Genomic DNA, 18,258 nt, shown 5'->3' with positions numbered 1-18,258 from the left:
CTGATTGTGCCAGACAAAGAAAACAGACCTGTCACCCAGAAAGGCACACACTGTAAAGCACATATTGGGGAGAAAAAAAAACATGTGCTTGTAATCTAGCCTTGTTAGTGAAAATGCTTTAGCTCTTGTATCTGGTTAAAGTTACTACTTATGAAAAACGGCATGGCAATTGTGCTCTCCTTTCATGTTACACATTCCATTTATCTGATGACACAATTATAGTGCATAACAAAGCCTTACTATTCCCAAACCAAAAGATGAGCCTTTTATCCTACATGCGACACTGTTACAGTATTCTCCATGCTATTACATCAGACATGTTTGACACTTTCTCTAATAGCAACAAACTAGCCTACATCTTATTCAGAGACTATATTGCTGAATACTAGTCTTTCATAGCAGACTACTAACACAAACTGAAACTGCTTCACCACATGTTTCCATAGCCCTGTAACCTGACAGTGTGTTACATAAAGTGTTTTTAATATTACACATATTTTGGACAAATCAGTGGAATGCTTAGTCATGTTCCAAATATAAATCTTGTGTCACATGGGAGGTCCACAAACCTGAAAAAACAGTTTGTGAGTAGTCTGTTTCTTCAGAAACAACTCATGGGTAACTATGAGTCAATGTTTTTAAGGAGAAATCCACCCAAAACAGAATCTCCCATTTTGTTTGCACCTCAGGAAGCTAAAGTCAATGTTGAAGTCATATTGCTATGACAATTGCAAACCTTTTAATTTGTTTTACTCGGTACCCAGGGTTGAGTAGGCTACTTTCTTTGTAATATGTAAAATGTAATATCTTTTTTTTTTTCACCTTTATTTAACCAGGTAGGCTAGTTGAGAACAAGTTCTCATTTACAACTGCGACCTGGCCAAGATAAAGCATAGCAGTGTGAACAGACAGCAACACAGAGTTACACATGGAGTAAACAATAAACAAGTCAATAACAGAGTAGAATTAAAAAATATATATATTTTTTAAAGAGTCTATATACATTGTGTGCAAAAGGCATGAGGAGGTAGGCGAATAATTACAATTTAGCAGATTAACACTGGAGTGATAAATGATCAGATGGTCATGTGCAGATAGAGATACTGGTGTGCAAAAGAGCAGAAAAGTAAATAAATAAAAACAGTATGGGGATAAGGTAGGTAAATTGGGTGGGCTATTTACCGATGGATTATGTACAGCTGCAGCGATCGGTTAGCTGCTCAGATAGCAGATGTTTAAAGTTGGTGAGGGAGATAAAAGTCTCCAACTCGTTCCAGTCACAGGCAGCAGAGAACTGGAAGGAAAGGCGGCCGAATGAGGTGTTGGTTTTCGGGATGATCAGTGAGATACACCTGCTGGAGCGCATGCTACGGCTGGGTGTTGCCATCGTGACCAGTGAACTGAGATAAGGCGGAGCTTTACCTAGCACGGACTTGTAGATGACCTGGAGCCAGTGGGTCTGGCGACGAATATGTAGCGAGGGCCAGCCGACTAGAGCATACAGGTCGCAGTGGTGGGTGGTATAAGGTGCTTTAGTAACAAAGCGGATGGCACTGTGATAAACTGCATCCAGTTTGCTGAGTAGAGTATTAGAAGCCATTTTGTAGATGACATCGCCGAAGTCGAGGATCGGTAGGATAGTCAGTTTTACTAGGGTAAGTTTGGCGGCGTGAGTGAAGGAGGCTTTGTTGCGAAATAGAAAGCCGATTCTAGATTTGATTTTGGATCGGAGATGTTTGCTATGAGTCTGGAAAGAGAGTTTACAGTCTAGCCAGACACCTAGGTACTTATAGATGTCCACATATTCTAGGTCGGAACCATCCAGGGTGGTGATGCTAGTCGGGTGTGCGGGTGCAGGCAGCGAACGGTTGAAAAGCATGCATTTGGTTTTACTAGCATTTAAGAGCAGTTGGAGGCCACGGAAGGAGTGTTGTATGGCATTGAAGATCGTTTGGAGGTTAGATAGCACAGTGTCCAAGGAAGGGCCAGAAGTATACAGAATGGTGTCGTCTGCATAGAGCTGGATCAGGGAATCGCCCGCAGCAAGAGCAACATCATTGATATATACAGAGAAAAGAGTCGGCCCGAGAATTGAACCCTGTGGCACCCCCATAGAGACTGCCAGAGGACCGGACAACATGCCCTCCGATTTGACACACTGAACTCTGTCTGCAAAGTAGTTGGAGAACCAGGCAAGGCAGTCATTAGAAGAACCAAGGCTACTGAGTCTGCCGATAAGAATATGGTGATTGACAGAGTCGAAAGCCTTGGCCAGGTCGAAGAAGACGGCTGCACCGTACTGTCTTTTATCGATGGCAGTTATGATATCGTTTAGTACCTTTAGCGTGGCTGAGGTGCACCCGTGACCGGCTCGGAAACCAGATTGCACAGTGGAGAAGGTACGTGGGATTCGAGATGGTCAGTGATCTGTTTGTTGACTTGGCTTTCGAAGACCTTAGGTAGGCAGGGCAGGATGGATATAGGTCTGTAACAGTTTGGGTCCAGGGTGTCTCCCCCTTTGAAGAGGGGGATGACCGCGGCAGCTTTCCAGTCCTTGGGGATCTCAGACGATATGAATGAGAGGTTGAACAGGCTGGCAATAGGGGATGCGACAATGGCGGCGGATAGTTTCAGAAATAAAGGGTCCAGATTGTCAAGCCCAGCTGATTTGTACGGGTCCAGGTTTTGCAGCTCTTTCAGAAGATCTGCTATCTGGATTTGGGTAAAGGAGAAGCTGGGGAGGCTTGGGCGAGTAGCTGCGGGGAGGGTGGAGCTGTTGGCCAAGGTTGGAGTAGCCAGGAGGAAGGCATGGACAGCCGTTGAGAAATGCTTGTTGAAGTTTTCGATTATTATGGATTTATCGGTGGTGACCGTGCTACCTAGCCTCAGTGCAGTGGGCAGCTGGGAGGAGGTGCTCTTGTTCTCCATGGACTTAATTTAAAGTTATCTGTCCAAAATTGTAATCAGTAACTTAACTTTTGTATTACCCAAACTCAGTCACCAAATCTTATGACTTTCACTTATGTTTGGATTACTTTCACCTTAAGAGGCATTAGAAGATGATCCTTTCTGAATTTAGAAGTAATAGATAGTAAAAGCTAGTTTTTCAAAAAAAGAAAATAGCTGGTATCCTAACTGATGAGTTATTTTTTTGTAATCAGTTTACAAGTAAACAGTTACTCCCAAACCCTGCTAATAACTAGACTTAAGAAGTTAGTGAAGTCATCATTTATATGTTAATCTTTAACAGTCTGTTGGGGTACTGGAGGTTCATTTTCCAACCTTCTGTAAACAGTCGGGGGGCTCTTTGTTCTAGATAATTTTATCCGAGCTCGGCATCATACATCATCGGTGGGATATCGTGGGCATAAAAGCTAACACCTCCTCTGATCTTTATTGTTTCATATCCCAGTACACTACTGTGTAATATTGATTTAGTCAAAACAAAGACATGAACAGACAAGTCCTCCCTCAGGTAAAGGCTTCGACACTGCTGGAGTGGAACATCTGGGGGACACATTTTTCTAATAAATCGCCACATGATCAATAAAATAATGAATTGCAGACAGCCCAACTATACACCAAGCCAAACAATCCCATGCCACAGTGCACATTCAATTACATTTTTAATTACAAGAATGCTCAGGGGGGGATTACAGAGGCATATAAACTATTGCGAACATAACCTGATGTTAATTCTGTTGACAAGATGTGCTCTAATAAAGCAGGTTTGGGCATTGCTTTAGAATGAGAACCACCCATAACACAAACTTGAGTAATTACTCATCTCAAAAGCTGCATTTGCTTTCAACTTTATTGTACTCTGCATGAGAGATCCCAGCACATCAATGTACAATTTAGTCCATATGCCTCTCCTGAGGAAAACGCTCATGTGTTGAATCACCCCTGACAATGGTCTTCCACAGAAATACAACCATACACCAACCTCCTGGCTCTAGGCCCAGCTACAGTGGGTGAACTCTATGGGAGTTACTCAATTCCTTTGCTAGGAAATTAGTGGGAATCTTTTTTCTTATTGTTTACAGTGTAATGGACAGGTCCTCACTAAAGACATCCTGATTTGAACCAATGTATGAATGCATATTGTAAGGAGCAAGTTGATTATTATATGAATATCATTCAGTAATTTACAACCCTTTCATTTAAATTGGACCTTTTCCATTCTCAAGCCTCTGCAGCGCAGTCTATGGTTGCATTTACACAGCCAGCCCAATTTTGATCTTTTGCCATTAACTTGTCTTTTGACTAATCAGATCGGATCTTTTGCCCATAATTGGGCAAAAGACCAGAATTGGAATGCCTGTGTAAATGCAGGCAATGCGTGTTTATTGTTTCAATACTTCTATTGGTGCATCTAAATATATGTGGCAACCTTACGCAAGTGAATAAATACTGTTGAAGCCAATTAGACCACAGCCTTAAGGCATGTCAGCACTGCTTATCAACTCTGTGCTCAGTTTGAGGATGTTCAATGAGATGAGCCCTAGAGTTAGGCTGTTAATGTATATCACATACATACACAATTTAAACATGCAGTATTAACATTTGTAAATCATTTTTAGAAGAATATTTGATTTGTCTGTTTAAAAACATTAATGCAGCGTATGACCGGACTTGTTCTTGTAGACTTACAACAAGAACAACTGAGAAGCACGTTGTGGGAGTCCTTAGTTGGGGGGGTACTACTAGTTTATTTTTGGAGATGTGTCATGTTTTTTTTCTAAAGCATTTCACCTAAGAGAATGTCTGTCACCCTTCTCAGACTATATATTGTCTTGCATGAGAATGGTCTTGGGGCAGTAACGTAAGTGGTTAGTAAGAAGGCGGAATAGGCAAGCTTATAGTTGGCCTCAGAGCCTTCAACATTATGCAGCCTGTAATAAATCCATAACTCAAAATAAATGTTGGAAGGACAGGACATTGGTAAAGACAGATGGCGCTGTTTCTTATATTAACCAGTGAGGCAGTAACTTTAGGGTCAGATTACCTTAAAAAATATATAATTCTGTAATATAAATTATGGGAAGTATGTGGGATAGGGTTTCTCTCATACTGATTTTGTCACCAGAAGAACAAACATTGTGCAATCATGGAATTATTGAATTGGCATATAAAAAGCTAAAACATGTGCTGACATTGTCTGTGAAGTATTAACAGCATATTCATAGTTGGATAGCCATAATTAGTATAATAATGATTTAATCTACACATTATATCGTCAATTTTCCCAAAAGTATTCGCAAACTGCATCTATCATCTATTTCTGGCTTCCCCTAGTTTCCCGCCTCGTTTACGTCAGCAGAAAGTTATTTTCATGAATGGAGGGGGCGGTCACGAGGAATTGGTGACGTGAATACTTGCGGAAGCACAGAGTGGAATGTTGATACATTGTTGTTGTTTTGTAGATAATTTAGTACAGCGATACATTTCGGTTCGACTGCTGGACGCCTTTCAGAATCGCGACAAGTAACTTCCACCCGTATAGGACGGCAACTTCACAAGCTTTACGCTTTGCAGACGGAGAATATCCGCGTTCATAAGGTGAGAGAGAGTACGAGCGCTTTTCTGGGAGATGTTTTGACATTCCTCTCTAGAATTGCTGATGCTATCACGGTGACAGATTCGATTTTACGCATGTATCAACAAGTAAGATCAGGCTTAAACAAACATTTATTTTACATGTTATCAGCGTACTTGGTACATTTTGTAGACATATCTTAACAATTTGAAACAATTTACAAACGTTTATGGTTATTTGCAATTATTTTTCTGCAATATGGACACGTATTGGAGTAGTGTAACGCATGGAATGAACTTATTTCACTCTTGAAGTTAAAATGTAACAATTTAACAAATCGTGTTTTTCCGAATTGTTTCTATTGATTTTTTTAGTCCATCTATTTACCAATTGTAATATTTTGAATGGTAATATGTTTTACTTCTGCCTCTTAATAACTTGAATAAGTGTAGTATTTTCAGAGATCTTCGATTAATTACTATATCCATATCGTTGTCCACAGCATACGGTAGCCTACTTTTATATTTACGACGTAAGGAAACAACACGTGGTCTGGGTTTTAGAATTCTGAGTCAAAGGGCATGGTGTGGGTGTAACCGATGCTTCGTGGGTGTCAGTTGTTGATGTGTGCAGAGGGTCCCTGGTTCGAGCCCGGGTATGGGCGAGGGGACGGACTTTAAGTTATACTGTTACATGGGGATAGACCACCAGGAGGATAGTAAAGGGGACAACAGTAATGGAGACAACAGTAATGGAGACGAGTTCTAAAACGTTGCCTTTGCTTCACACATGATAAATTCTACGATTAGCTTGTTTTCCTATATCAAGACCCGTAAGTGTTTGGGCTACTGTAATTTTCAGCAAGTATGGCAGTTTTTATTTTCCTCGAATGTAGTATAAACTGTAGAAGTTAGGTTTATGTTCAGTTTATTATATAGAATCTGCAATATTACAGTGCCTTAAGAAAGTATTCACACCCTTGACCACATTTTGTTGTTACAGCCTGAATGTAAAATGAATTAAATTGAGATTTCACTGCCCTACTACACACAATGCCCCATAATGTCAAAGTGGAATTATGTTTATGCTGCTAAGGTACGCAATAGTATATTTTGTTAGACAGAATAGCAAAGACAGATCGTGCTCTTTGGTAAAAGGGGTACATTGGAATTATGTTATTTTTTTTATATTTATTTTTTTATAAATATGTTTACAAGTTAAGTAAAAATTAAAAGCTGAAATGTCTTGTTATGGCATGCCTAAATACACTTCAAAAGTATGTGGACATCTGCTCGTCGAACATCTCATTCCAAAATCATGGGCATTAATATGCCTGAGGTGTGTTTTGGGTCATTGTCCTGTTGGAAAACAAGTGATAGTCCCACTAACAAATTGTTAGTGCTGTATCAGTGATTTCAGTATTTATCCTATACCCTGGTTTGACAGTAAAGAGAGGAGAGAGTGCCATAGTTGGCCCTGGTTCAGCAGAATCTCTTTTGGAAGCCGCAGTGTCACAGGCCAATATGAAATTGAATCTACGGGCCTGCTGTCAAAGCAATAATTTTTAGATGACACTCACACAAAAAAAAGCTTGTTGCTATGCTGATTTTTTTTTCTCTGCCTCGGTCCCATTGCTCAGCTTTGTTAATTTTATAAAGAGAAGAAATCCTTATCAATTTCATATTTTGGTGCTGATTGCATGTCTACAGACTGGGATCATATTATTGGACATTTGAACTTTACTGTCATTGTGATTTATATGGAAAATATGAGAGGAGTCATTTCTCATCCAAAACTTTCCACATTGTATGAGGGCCTTGAAATCTTGTCGAAGAGGCTGCCTATGCCCCGAGTCACTGTTGATGAAGTCGGAAGTTTACATACACTTAGGTTGGAGTCATTACAACTCGTTTTTCAACCTCTACACAAATTTCTTGTTAACAAACTATAGTTTTGGCAAGTCAGTTAGGACATCTAATTTGTGCAAGTCATTTTTCCAACAATTGTTTAGAGACAGATTATTTACTTATAACTAACTGTATCACAATTCCAGTGGGTCAGAAGTTCACCTACATTAAGTTGACTGTGCATTTAAACAGCTTGGAAAATTCCAGAAAATGTCATGGCTTTAGAAGCTTCAGTTAGGCTAATTGACTTCATTTGAGTCAATTTTTATTTACCTTTATTTAACTAGGCAAGTCAGTTAAGTACAAATTCTTTGTTTCAATGACAGCCTAGGAACATTGGGTTAACTGCCCCCTGGGGCAGAACGACAGATTTGTACCTTGTCAGCTCAGGGATTTGAACTTGCAACCTTCCGGTTACTAGTCCAACGCTCTAACCACTAACCACCATTTCAAGCCTACCTTCAAACTCAGTCCCTCTTTGCTTGACATCATGGGAAAATCAAAAGAAATCAGCCAAGACCTCAGACAAAAAATTGTAGAACTCCACAAGTCTGGTTCATCCTTGGGAGCAATTTCCAAATGCCTGAAGGTACCATGTTAATCTGTACAAGCAATAGTACGCAAGTATAAACACCATGGGACCACGCATCTGCCATACCGCTCAGGAAGAAGACACATTCTGTCTCCTAGAGATGAACATATTTTGGTGTGACAAGTGCAAATCAATCCCAGAACAACAGCAAAGGACCTTGTGAAGATGCTGGAGGAAACAGGTACAAAAGTATCTATATCTACAGTAAAACGAGTCCTTTATCGACATAATCTGAATGGCTGCTTAGCAAGAAAGAAGCCACAGCTCCAAAACCGCCATAAAAAATCCAGTCTACGGTTTGCAACTGCACATGGGGACAAAGATCGTACTTTTTGGAGAAATGTCCTCTGGGCTGAAATACAACTGTTTGGCCATAATGACCACTGTTATGTTTGGAGAAAAAAGGGGGAGGCTTGCAAGCCAAAGAACACCATCCCAACCGTGAAGCACAGGAGTGGCAACATCATGTTGTGGGTGTGCTTTGCTGAAGGAGGGACTGGTGCACTTCACAAAATAGATGGCATCATGAGGGAGGAAAATTATGTGGATATATTGAAGCAGCAACTCAAGACATCAGTCAGGAAGTTAAAGCTTGGTTGCAAATGGGTCTTCCAAATGGACAATGACCCCAAGCATACTTCCAAAGTTGTGGCAAAATGGCTTAAGGACAACAAAGTCAAGGTATAGGAGTGGCTATCACAAAGCCCTGACTTCAATCCTATAGAAAATTTGTGGGCAGAACTGAAACAGTGTGTGTGAGCATGGAGGCCTACAAACCTGACTCAGTTGCACCAGCTCTGTCAGGGGGAATGGGCCAAAATTCACCCAACTTATTGTGGGAAGCTTGTGGAAGGCCTGAGACGTTTGATCCAAGTTAAACAATTTTAAAGGCAATGCTACCAAATACTAATTGAGTGTATGTAAACTTCTGACCCATTGGGAATGTGATGAAAGAAATAAAAACTGAAATAAATCACTCTACTATTATTCTGACATTTCACTTTCTTAAAATAAAGTGGTGATTCCAACTGACCTAAGACAGGGAATCTTTATTAGTATTAAATGTCAGGAACTGGGATACAACTTAGCCAAATACATTTAAACTCAGTATGTAAACTTCTGACTTCAACTGTATATGTGGTGGTGGTGACCTCCCACACCAAGTGCATCATATCCATGCTCTGTTATGAGGTTAACACGTGGCTTGGTTACCAATGTGATGTCTGGAGGAGGAGAGAGGGCCTATCATCTTCTGCTCTCTCACTTCCCTACCCAATATTTCAGCATGACAATATGGTGTATACATACTCATAATGGTTAATGATGCTCACAGTTTTCATAGTATTGAGTGTTCAGGGGGTGGAAGAGAACCCACAGTTGTCATTGTGGGTTTTGCAGTGTGTTGTGAAATGACTATGGTTAGTGAAAAGGTATGACTCAAAAGGAAACCAAAGTCAGATATTTTGATGTGTAAAGTTCCTTTTAACTGTGAAACGTTTAACTTAATTTCCTTACTATGTGTTCTGATAATTTATTTCTAGAGACAAAGACCGTGTCATAAGAATTACATAGACATCACAGACAACCAAAATATTTACAGTACTGTATTACATGTACAGTTCAACAGTCCCGTTACCAGGTTTACACCGAACCATGGAGAGATATACATTGGCATCTCTCCACAAGTGCCTCTTTGGTGTCTGTGTTGTACCAACCACCAGGATCTGCACCCAGCCCATTCCTGCTTTTCTGGATGACTTCCTGGATCTCAGACCAATGCTCTCGCCACACGGTGGTCTGGGGGCGTGGAGGGATCGTCTCGAGTAAAGTGTCTTGTTTTTGTAATTATGGTATTAGGTGTTATACAGTAAACAAGGAGAAATGTCCTGAACTTTCTCACTTTTACATCTGAGAACTTGGGTACTCAGACTGAATAAGAATATTAACAATTTACTGGAGAGCTGGGATTGAATTAATGACTCCTAAACTCCTTTGTTATTTGAAGTTGGAAAATGTAATAGTATATTTTTTTCTCATTGATTGTCATTGTTATTCAATGTGTACTATGGAATGGCTTTAGTTAGGTAATAACTGGACAGCTTTGTCTTTGTTGTGTGCATACTTTACATTCTTTTCAATCCCTATGTCCCCAGTTGGAAAGTCGCTTCGCTCAGATTTCTACCTCTCCTCCTTTTTCCGCAAAAAAGTTCCGGCGGGTATGCCAGCCGTTTCCTGTACTTTTCCTTCTGCCCTGCGGAACAACGTGATTTTCCAGGAAACGTCAGTTTGGGAGGGTGTGATTCCCTGCCGCTCGTCCTAGTTCTTACCAGTAAACAGCATGACTCATGGCTCGGCTATGCTCTCCATTTCCTTTACATAACATCCCTCCAAATGTGCTGTGCTGGAGTGCAGAGCAGAGTGCACCACCACAGCATAGTCTGGAGGAAGGCTCTCTTCTCCCCAACTCCCTGAGCAAACAGAGGAGACATTCTGTACAGAGGGGAGCTCCATCAAGCTCTCTCTCCTCTCTCAGAGGAACATAGCGTATCTGTTTTCCACCAAACCCAAACTCCAAAACTAATTGAAAAGAGAAGGAAAACAAGTAGCCAAGACAAGCCAACACTTCACCTATCACTAGGACCTGAGCACTCAGCTCTTTGATGTGCTCTTTATTTTAGCAAAATGTCGCGCCCCAGAGCAGTACCTGTCATAACCCAAGCACACAGACTTGAATTTGAGCTGAGGTCTGAATGGCAAAAACTAAATGGAGTCACATTTCACACATTGTCTCTGGACTAATACCATAACAGGCCTGCAGTTTATTGGTTTGTTATTCTAGCCAGGTCACAATCAGTGCTTAAATAGGCAGTTATTCATCCATTATTAATGGTTACTGCCTGGGCTGATACTGTGGTGCTGATTTAATGTGCACCTTAGTAAAACTCATTCTAGAGTATTTTAGCAAAGCTGTAGCCCTAGTTCTTGGCTCAAGCTTTGAGTAAGTCATTGATGTCAATTACACTGAATGACTAAACAACAAACTATGACAATGGTTATGTTCACTTTTTCCAACAGAGTTCAATTGGGCAGAGAACAGTGATTATTAGCAGTGGGCTGCATCCGGAGCCTACAGTAATCTTGTCAGTTGGACTTGTGTGAGTTGATACGATGAGTAATTTCCTCATGATCTGGACTACGTGAGCTGATGAAATATGTCGCTGAAATCATCAGACCTTTCCTGTGGCCAGCAAATATTTAATATTTTCCATCTGTTTAGCCACCACCTTGTGTGTAAATGCTCCCTCTCTCATCATGAAACGTAAGTGTTGTCTAAATAAGTTATTTGGTTAGGGATAGTACTGCTCTGTATCCCTGTTAGTCGTCAACACTTGATTAATTCTGGCTGTTGTTAGACTTCGATATGAGACACATCTGAATTTCAGTCATTTGGAAGATTTTACAGAGATATCTTTACATCTGAATAGACTAAGCCCCCCTTCCAGAGATGGGTGCATTACACGGGACATATTCTGAATGCATTTATCCTCCCAAATTAAACTTGGGGCCTCTTTCCTGTGTGTGTGTGTGTGTGTGTGTGTGTGTGTGTGTGTGTGTGTGTGTGTGTGTGTGTGTGTGTGTGTGTGTGTGTGTGTGCTCAGTCAGGAATGTGGTTCTGTTATCCACACTTAAGCCACATTCTATGGCTTTACTTTGAGGTCTTCTCCGACACGAGTAGAAGCACTCAAAAAGGTGAAAAGGGAAATAGTTTTCTGGAGGACCGTCAAATGTGCACAGTCAAAAGCGGTACTGAATTGTAAAATGTGCCTGTTGCTCGTCCTGAAAGATGATCAAAACAGGGATTTGGCCTTGGAACATTACTGCTCTTTTCCTCTCTGGAAGACGGAAAGCCGCAAAGTGGGATCTTAAGAGCTCGACCTAGTGCCATTTGCTAAAACAGAGAGGAGCACATGCAGAAGGAATTTGAAGGAAACAACGTGGCCTCTGAGCTGTAAAGCTTGAGCACCCCGTGTATGGAGAGGGAGGCCTTTTTACATCCCCATTTCATGATATTCAAGTCGCACGGAATATTACCCAGGGTCTCCCCTTGATGCAACAGTTCATAACAGGCTCTTTCAGCCAACTTGCTGGAACATTGTCTTACATTTTTGGCTGGCTGTGCAGTGTTGGATTCAAAGGTGCATACATGTGCCAAAATAAGGCAATGCTGTATGCTTTTCTCTACTCTTTTTCCTATAGTTAAGTTGAAAAGCCAAGTGAATTTCAAATGAGGTTCAAAGGGGATGGCCAAAACAAGTAATCAGACGTGATGGTTCACCGAACATGTTTTCATGTGGTTCTTAAATCCATACAAAACAGAGTCATCTATTGGTTTATTTTCCAAGTTAGGATTGTGTGAGTGTGTACACTCCACATTCATGTATCCCTTCATTACAGAAACATGCGGCCAGGCATAGGCTGTACCTCCGGTGTGGTTTTACAAAAAGACAAAACAGATGGATGACTAAGAACTTATTAGTGATCTGTTCTGCTTCAGTGCCAACGCCAGTGAACCTTCCATTATCATCCGACCAATCACTTGGCATTCTGCCCCTTTCCACTTAGGAGCTCTAAGACTTTCGATGCAAGAACAGTATTTCTATTGTAGATACAGTGCAACCACTTCAGCTCTTCAACACAAGGTCAACCCAGCAACAGCTGTCAGAAACGGCAGAATTTATATTTATTTCCAGGGGCATGAGATGAACTTCCCTAAAGGAATAGTCATTAAAACCTCACCCTTTGGGTTGTTGTATCTTGTTCGAGAAAGTGCACCTCAAAGCGCCGGATGGAATATTTGGCCTCTTAATGAGGTATCGCTTATCACATGTTCACCTAAATTGTTTAGCTGGCAGAATTTTGTGTCAGCAGCACAGTGAGCTAAATATATCCAACAGCGTTAAATAAGGGCATGTAGCAGCTCAGGAAAGCCAAGTGTAATACGAGCCAGACAACCAGACACAAGTCCTAAATGAAATCGAGTACATTGTCTCACTACAAAAATACACCCATGACTGTAAGGGAAACTATTCCTCTGTCACACGATCTTCAGGAATTTCCCACATATCTACAGGACTGTAAAGTTCAGTATGACCATAAATGTAAGCTTGTGTTTGTTGGGTAGTTTTACTGTTGACATAGGCATATGTTCTGTGTTATAAAGAGGAGACTCATACGGGCCAATGTAGGCCATGTTAGGTTGAATAGTGCTGTATCTAAATGGAAGAGACTATGCATTGTTCAGAGTTTATGAGACTGTTATTGTACACACTCCCTAAATTATTGGTGGTTTATGAGACTGTTATTGTACACACTCCCTAAACTATTGGTGATCCTCACTTAGTTCTTCAAACTGACCTGCCCTTGTAATTTCTACCATGTGTATGACAGGGTTATGAATGAGACTTGTTTACCCTTTGGATGACCATGTGACTATATTCCCACACCCATTTGCATGGCGTTTCCATGGCAGCCATTGCTTAGGGAGCAAGTCAGGGTGCTGAAATGGAGCCTTGTGAGAATGTGGGCTTTTATTCACAGTCAGGCACACAGCAGTCTCAAAGGCATGTGTTTCACTGTAGTGTTCAGATAGGCCTTTTTCTAAAAAAACGACTTTGACCAAAATAGCCCATGCCCAGTTTCTAAGCAGAGGGCTCAGACAAGCTGTGTGGTGAGAGCTGACCTGTTTCTATTCTTGCGCTCTTGCTATGGTCTAGTGAACTACATTGTGAGGGCCCTCCCTACAGCAGCAAGTAAACAGGTTTGCCCAACAGTCTGTATATTCATTATCATCTTTCAGTGTTATGCTGACCTCTGCTGGCAGTCTCTGTTACTAGAGAATCTACTGAGCTGGTTGCAGAGACGTAACTAACTCAGGAATGTTGTTGTGGGATCTCATCGATAGATTTCTTGGGAAAGGGGAGTGGCTTCTTAGGATGGCTGTATCTGAACTTGGCTACACTCATAACCGACACTTTAATTTCACAACGAATGCACTATATTATGTATACAAATATATTTGAATACATTTTTTTATTCCAATCACAATTTTCCCTTCTTTGTTTTTCAGTGTTGACGTCTGTGGGATTCTGGCCAGTTTATGCATGCAGGGTATGACGACTCAGTTTAAAGCAAACAAGACTTTAAAGGTAATTTTGTAGTCGTACACTATGTTTAATGTGAATGATGAGTTCAGGAAAGGGCCAGACTCTCATCAATGGCTGCCTCTCTTGCAGGTTAAGAAGGAGGTGGGTGAGAATGCCCCGGCCCTCAGTGATGATGAGCTGGTGGTCATGTCGGTGCGCGAGCTCAACACACACCTGCGCGGGCTGACCAAGGAGGACGTGGTGCGGCTGAAGCAGCGGCGGAGGACCCTGAAGAACCGGGGCTACGCCGCCAGCTGCCGCATCAAGCGGGTCACCCAGAAGGAGGAGCTAGAGAGGCAGAAGCAGGAGCTGCAGCACGAGGTAGACAAGTTGGCCCGAGAGAACGCCAGCATGAGGCTAGAGCTGGATGCCCTACGTGCCAAGTATGAGGCCCTGCAGTGCTTTGCCCGGACTGTCACCTGCGGGCCTCTCTCACCAGGCAAGGTGGCCACCACCAGCGTTATCACCATCATCAAGTCTACTAACAACCACAACTCCAGCCCAACCTCCTTCTCAGCCCCTTCCTAGTGCTGACAGGACTGGGCTCTCGTCTCGCCGTCCCGCCTGGTCCTTACCGGTTCCGACCCGATCCAGCCTGAAACCAATGGCACCCGACCCATGCTGAGAGGAAGCTCAGTAATTCGACTGAGGGAAGGGGGTGGGGTGGCCACTAGCTCTGTGTGTTGATAACAACATGATGCTGCATTCATTCTCTACTCTCTTTCTCTCACATACTGTACATAATCTACATTGTCTGTGCACTGTGCCACAACCTCCCCAGCACCGGCAGGGCATTGGGCCTCTCTGACTGACGGCAGAGATTAGCTCATACTACAGTGCGAGTGGGTACTTGATATTATACCCCGTGATGGCAGCACTGGTCTGAGACAGCTCTGATGCCTGTGGTATCTTGCATTTACAGAGTATAAAGTAATATATTATTGTAATAATTACCGTATTAATACATTATGAATATTTAAAATAACACAAAAAAACGCTGATCTAAGCCTAAAAGCCTTCTTTCTTCTGTATATGAGAGTATATTCTAATGTCTCAATGAAAATTGAGGCATTGAAGCTTTTGCCTTAAACTGATCTAGGAATGATCTCTCAGTAATATTCATTTTTTTGTCACACTCATACAGTATGTACAATAATTTAAGCTTTTATATTTCCAATTTCAAGGGCAGCTTGAAAACCGTGAAAAAAAAATCAATACAGTGGGGCAAAAAAGTATTTAGTCAGCCACCAATTGTGCAAGTTCTCCCACTTAAAAATATAAGAGAGGTCTGTAATTTTCATCATAGGTACACTTCAACTATGACAGACAAAACGAGAATTTTTTTTCCAGAAAATCACATTGTAGGATTTTTAATGAATTTATTTGCAAATTATGGTGGAAAATAAGTATTTGGTCACCTACAAACAAGCAAGAATTCTGGCTCTCACAGACCTGTAACTTCTTCTTTAAGAGGCTCCTCTGTCCTCCACTCGTTACCTGTATTAATGGCACCTGTTTGAACATGTTATCAGTATAAAAGACACCTGTCCACAACCTCAAACAGTCACACTCCAAACTCCACTATGGCCAAGACCAAAGAGCTGTCAAAGGACACCAGAAACAAAATTGTAGACCTGCACCAGGCTGGGAAGACTGAATCTGCAATAGGTAAGCAGCTTGGTTTGAAGAAATCAACTGTGGGAGCAATTATTAGGAAATGGAAGACATACAAGACCACTGATAATCTCCCTCGTTCTGGGGCTCCACGCAAGATTTCACCCCGTGGGGTCAAAATGATCACAAGAACAGTGAGCAAAAATCCCAGAACCACACGGGGGGACCTGGGACCAAAGTAACAAAGACTACCATCAGTAACACACTACGCCGCCAGGGACTCAAATCCTGCAGTGCCAGACGTGTCCCCCTGCTTAAGCCAGTACATGTCCAGGCCCATCTGAAGTTTGCTAGAGAGCATTTGGATGATCCAGAAGAAGATTGGGAGAATGTCATATGGTCAAATGAAACCAAAATATAACTTTTTGGTAAAAACACAACTCGTCCTGTTTGGAGGACAAAGAATGCTGAGTTGCATCCGAAGAACACCATACCTACTGTGAAGCATGGGGGTGGAAACATGTTTTGGGGCTGTTTTTCTGCAAAGGGACCAGGACGACTGATCCGTGTAAAGGAAAGAATGAATGGGGTCATGTATCGTGAGATTTTGAGTGAAAACCTCCTTCCATCAGCAAGGGCATTGAAGATGAAATGTGTCTGGGTCTTTCAGCATGACAATGATCCCAAACACACTGCCCGGGCAACGAAGGAGTGGCTTCGTAAGAAGCATTTCAAGGTCCTGGAGTGGCCTAGCCAGTCTCCAGATCTCAACCCCATAGAAAATCTTTGGAGGAGTTGAAAGTCCGTGTTGCCCAGCAACACAGCCCCAAAACATCACTGCTCTAGAGGAGATCTGCATGGAGGAATGGGCCAAAATACCAGCAACAGTGTGTGAAAACCTTGTGAAGACTTACAGAAAACGTTTGACCTCTGTCATTGACAACAAAGGGTATATAACAAAGTATTGAGATAAACTTTTGTTATTGACCAAATACTTATTTTCCACCATCATTTGCAAATAAATTCATTAAAAATCCTACAATGTGATTTTCTGGATTTTCTTTCCTCATTTTGTCTGTCATAGTTGAAGTGTACCTATGATGAAAATGAAAGGCCTCATCTTTTTAAGTGGGAGAACTTGCACAATTGGTGGCTGACTAAATACTTTTTTGCCCCACTGTATATATTTGATAACTGACCAAGTATGTTTAGCTGGATGAACCAGGCCCTTTTGACATTGGAAAACGTTTATCTGGTTTAGACTGTAGATTCGACGTGCAGGTATATAGCATAGCCTACATTTTAGAATACAAACATACTCATGGGTTATCCTCCTTACAGCTGAGGAACTAAATCTACAGTACAAGTGAAATACAAATTAGGCTACATCAGACAAATTTACAGATCATTGAACGGCACTTACTATGAAACTGTTAGATCACAGTGTAAAAGTACCAAAATCACTTGCTTTGCAAATGTTACAAATCATATAGCTGCAAATTTACATCTAAAATCATAGGACACCTGAAGCATCTTTTTGGGAAATACCGCATTCCATTCTGGTATTTCTTTAGCAATGGGAGATTGTATGATGCTGATCATAGTTTGTGGTCTATCCCAGAATTGCTAAAGTTGCAGCCAGTTTATAACTATTTTATGTTATTAAGACGAGCACTTACCTATGATCTTTTGCCTCTGAACTATCCTCTCCATGCTATGCCATATTTTATGGTAGGTAATCCATATTGGATGTAGTGATAATGGGAGCTGCCTTGACAAATGAAATGCAATTCAATGAATTCCTGTATATTACAGACTTAAGCTAGAGCCTTTTAGTTTCAATGCAAGAGAAGGACAATTGAAGCTCTCAACTGCCTCCTGTCACTTTACATTAAGAACTCCGTCCTCTTAGAAATCATTCCTACTGTTGGGTCGTCTGAAAGTGCTGCTGCCAGTGTTGGTAACTCTGAAACAGTAGACATTGAACATATGCTTTTGACACAGACTCTTAGGTAAGAGGAATCCTGGCATAAAACTCAAGAGGAAAAAAAACTATAGGAATGGTGTCATGACCACATTCAATGGCACATTAGCTTCAAATGTTACCCATAAAAAAAGCACATGTTGAGTATACTTTTTGAAGGTTATACGTTTCAGTTCTAGATACTTATCTAGAATCTATAGTTCTTGCATTTCAGCACTTATCAAAGTTAGTCACGAGTGAAGTCTAGATTTGGCTCTTGTCAAGGTTTTCTCTTACCCTAGTGGACATTACTTTTCCTCCTCCCCTGTTTCTTAGCTGTAAAGATCACTAAGGGGGACTTAGCTGCTGCATGGCCCTCTGCTATTTCAGGCAGGGCCATTGCTGTGCTCTTATCATTCTCATGTTGTATTTTCATTTGG

General features: G+C 41.4%; 1 protein-coding gene across 2 annotated transcripts; it reads left to right on the top strand.

The window, feature by feature from the left end:
• Positions 1-5,356: 5,356 nt before the first annotated feature.
• Positions 5,357-15,452, top strand: LOC139421212 (transcription factor MafK-like). 2 transcript variants are annotated; one of them, XM_071171879.1, is made up of 3 exons: positions 5,357-5,562; positions 14,166-14,244; positions 14,332-14,982. In XM_071171879.1, the coding sequence occupies exons 2-3, from the start codon at positions 14,200-14,202 to the stop codon at positions 14,767-14,769; spliced, it is 483 nt and encodes a 160-aa protein (XP_071027980.1). In that variant the 5' UTR covers positions 5,357-5,562; positions 14,166-14,199; the 3' UTR covers positions 14,770-14,982. The 2 variants fall into 2 exon arrangements, with proteins under 2 accessions (XP_071027980.1, XP_071027981.1); XM_071171880.1 differs by lacking the exon at positions 5,357-5,562 and adding an exon at positions 6,160-6,371 and having other exon boundaries at positions 14,332-15,452.
• The last annotated feature ends 2,806 nt before the right edge of the window (positions 15,453-18,258 follow it).

This window comes from Oncorhynchus clarkii, chromosome 12, assembly GCF_045791955.1.
Source record: "Oncorhynchus clarkii lewisi isolate Uvic-CL-2024 chromosome 12, UVic_Ocla_1.0, whole genome shotgun sequence".
In the NCBI taxonomy this organism is placed as follows: domain Eukaryota; kingdom Metazoa; phylum Chordata; class Actinopteri; order Salmoniformes; family Salmonidae; genus Oncorhynchus; species Oncorhynchus clarkii.
This window is presented reverse-complemented; position numbering and strand designations above follow the sequence as displayed.

Bases quoted from the DNA above. Each gene is read 5' to 3' on its own strand.
- LOC139421212 (XM_071171880.1), top strand. From the start codon at position 14,200: ATGCAGGGTATGACGACTCAGTTTAAAGCAAACAAGACTTTAAAG. The intron at 14,245-14,331 runs GTAATTTTGTAG...CCTCTCTTGCAG, and splicing joins AAGCAAACAAGACTTTAAAG to GTTAAGAAGGAGGTGGGTGA.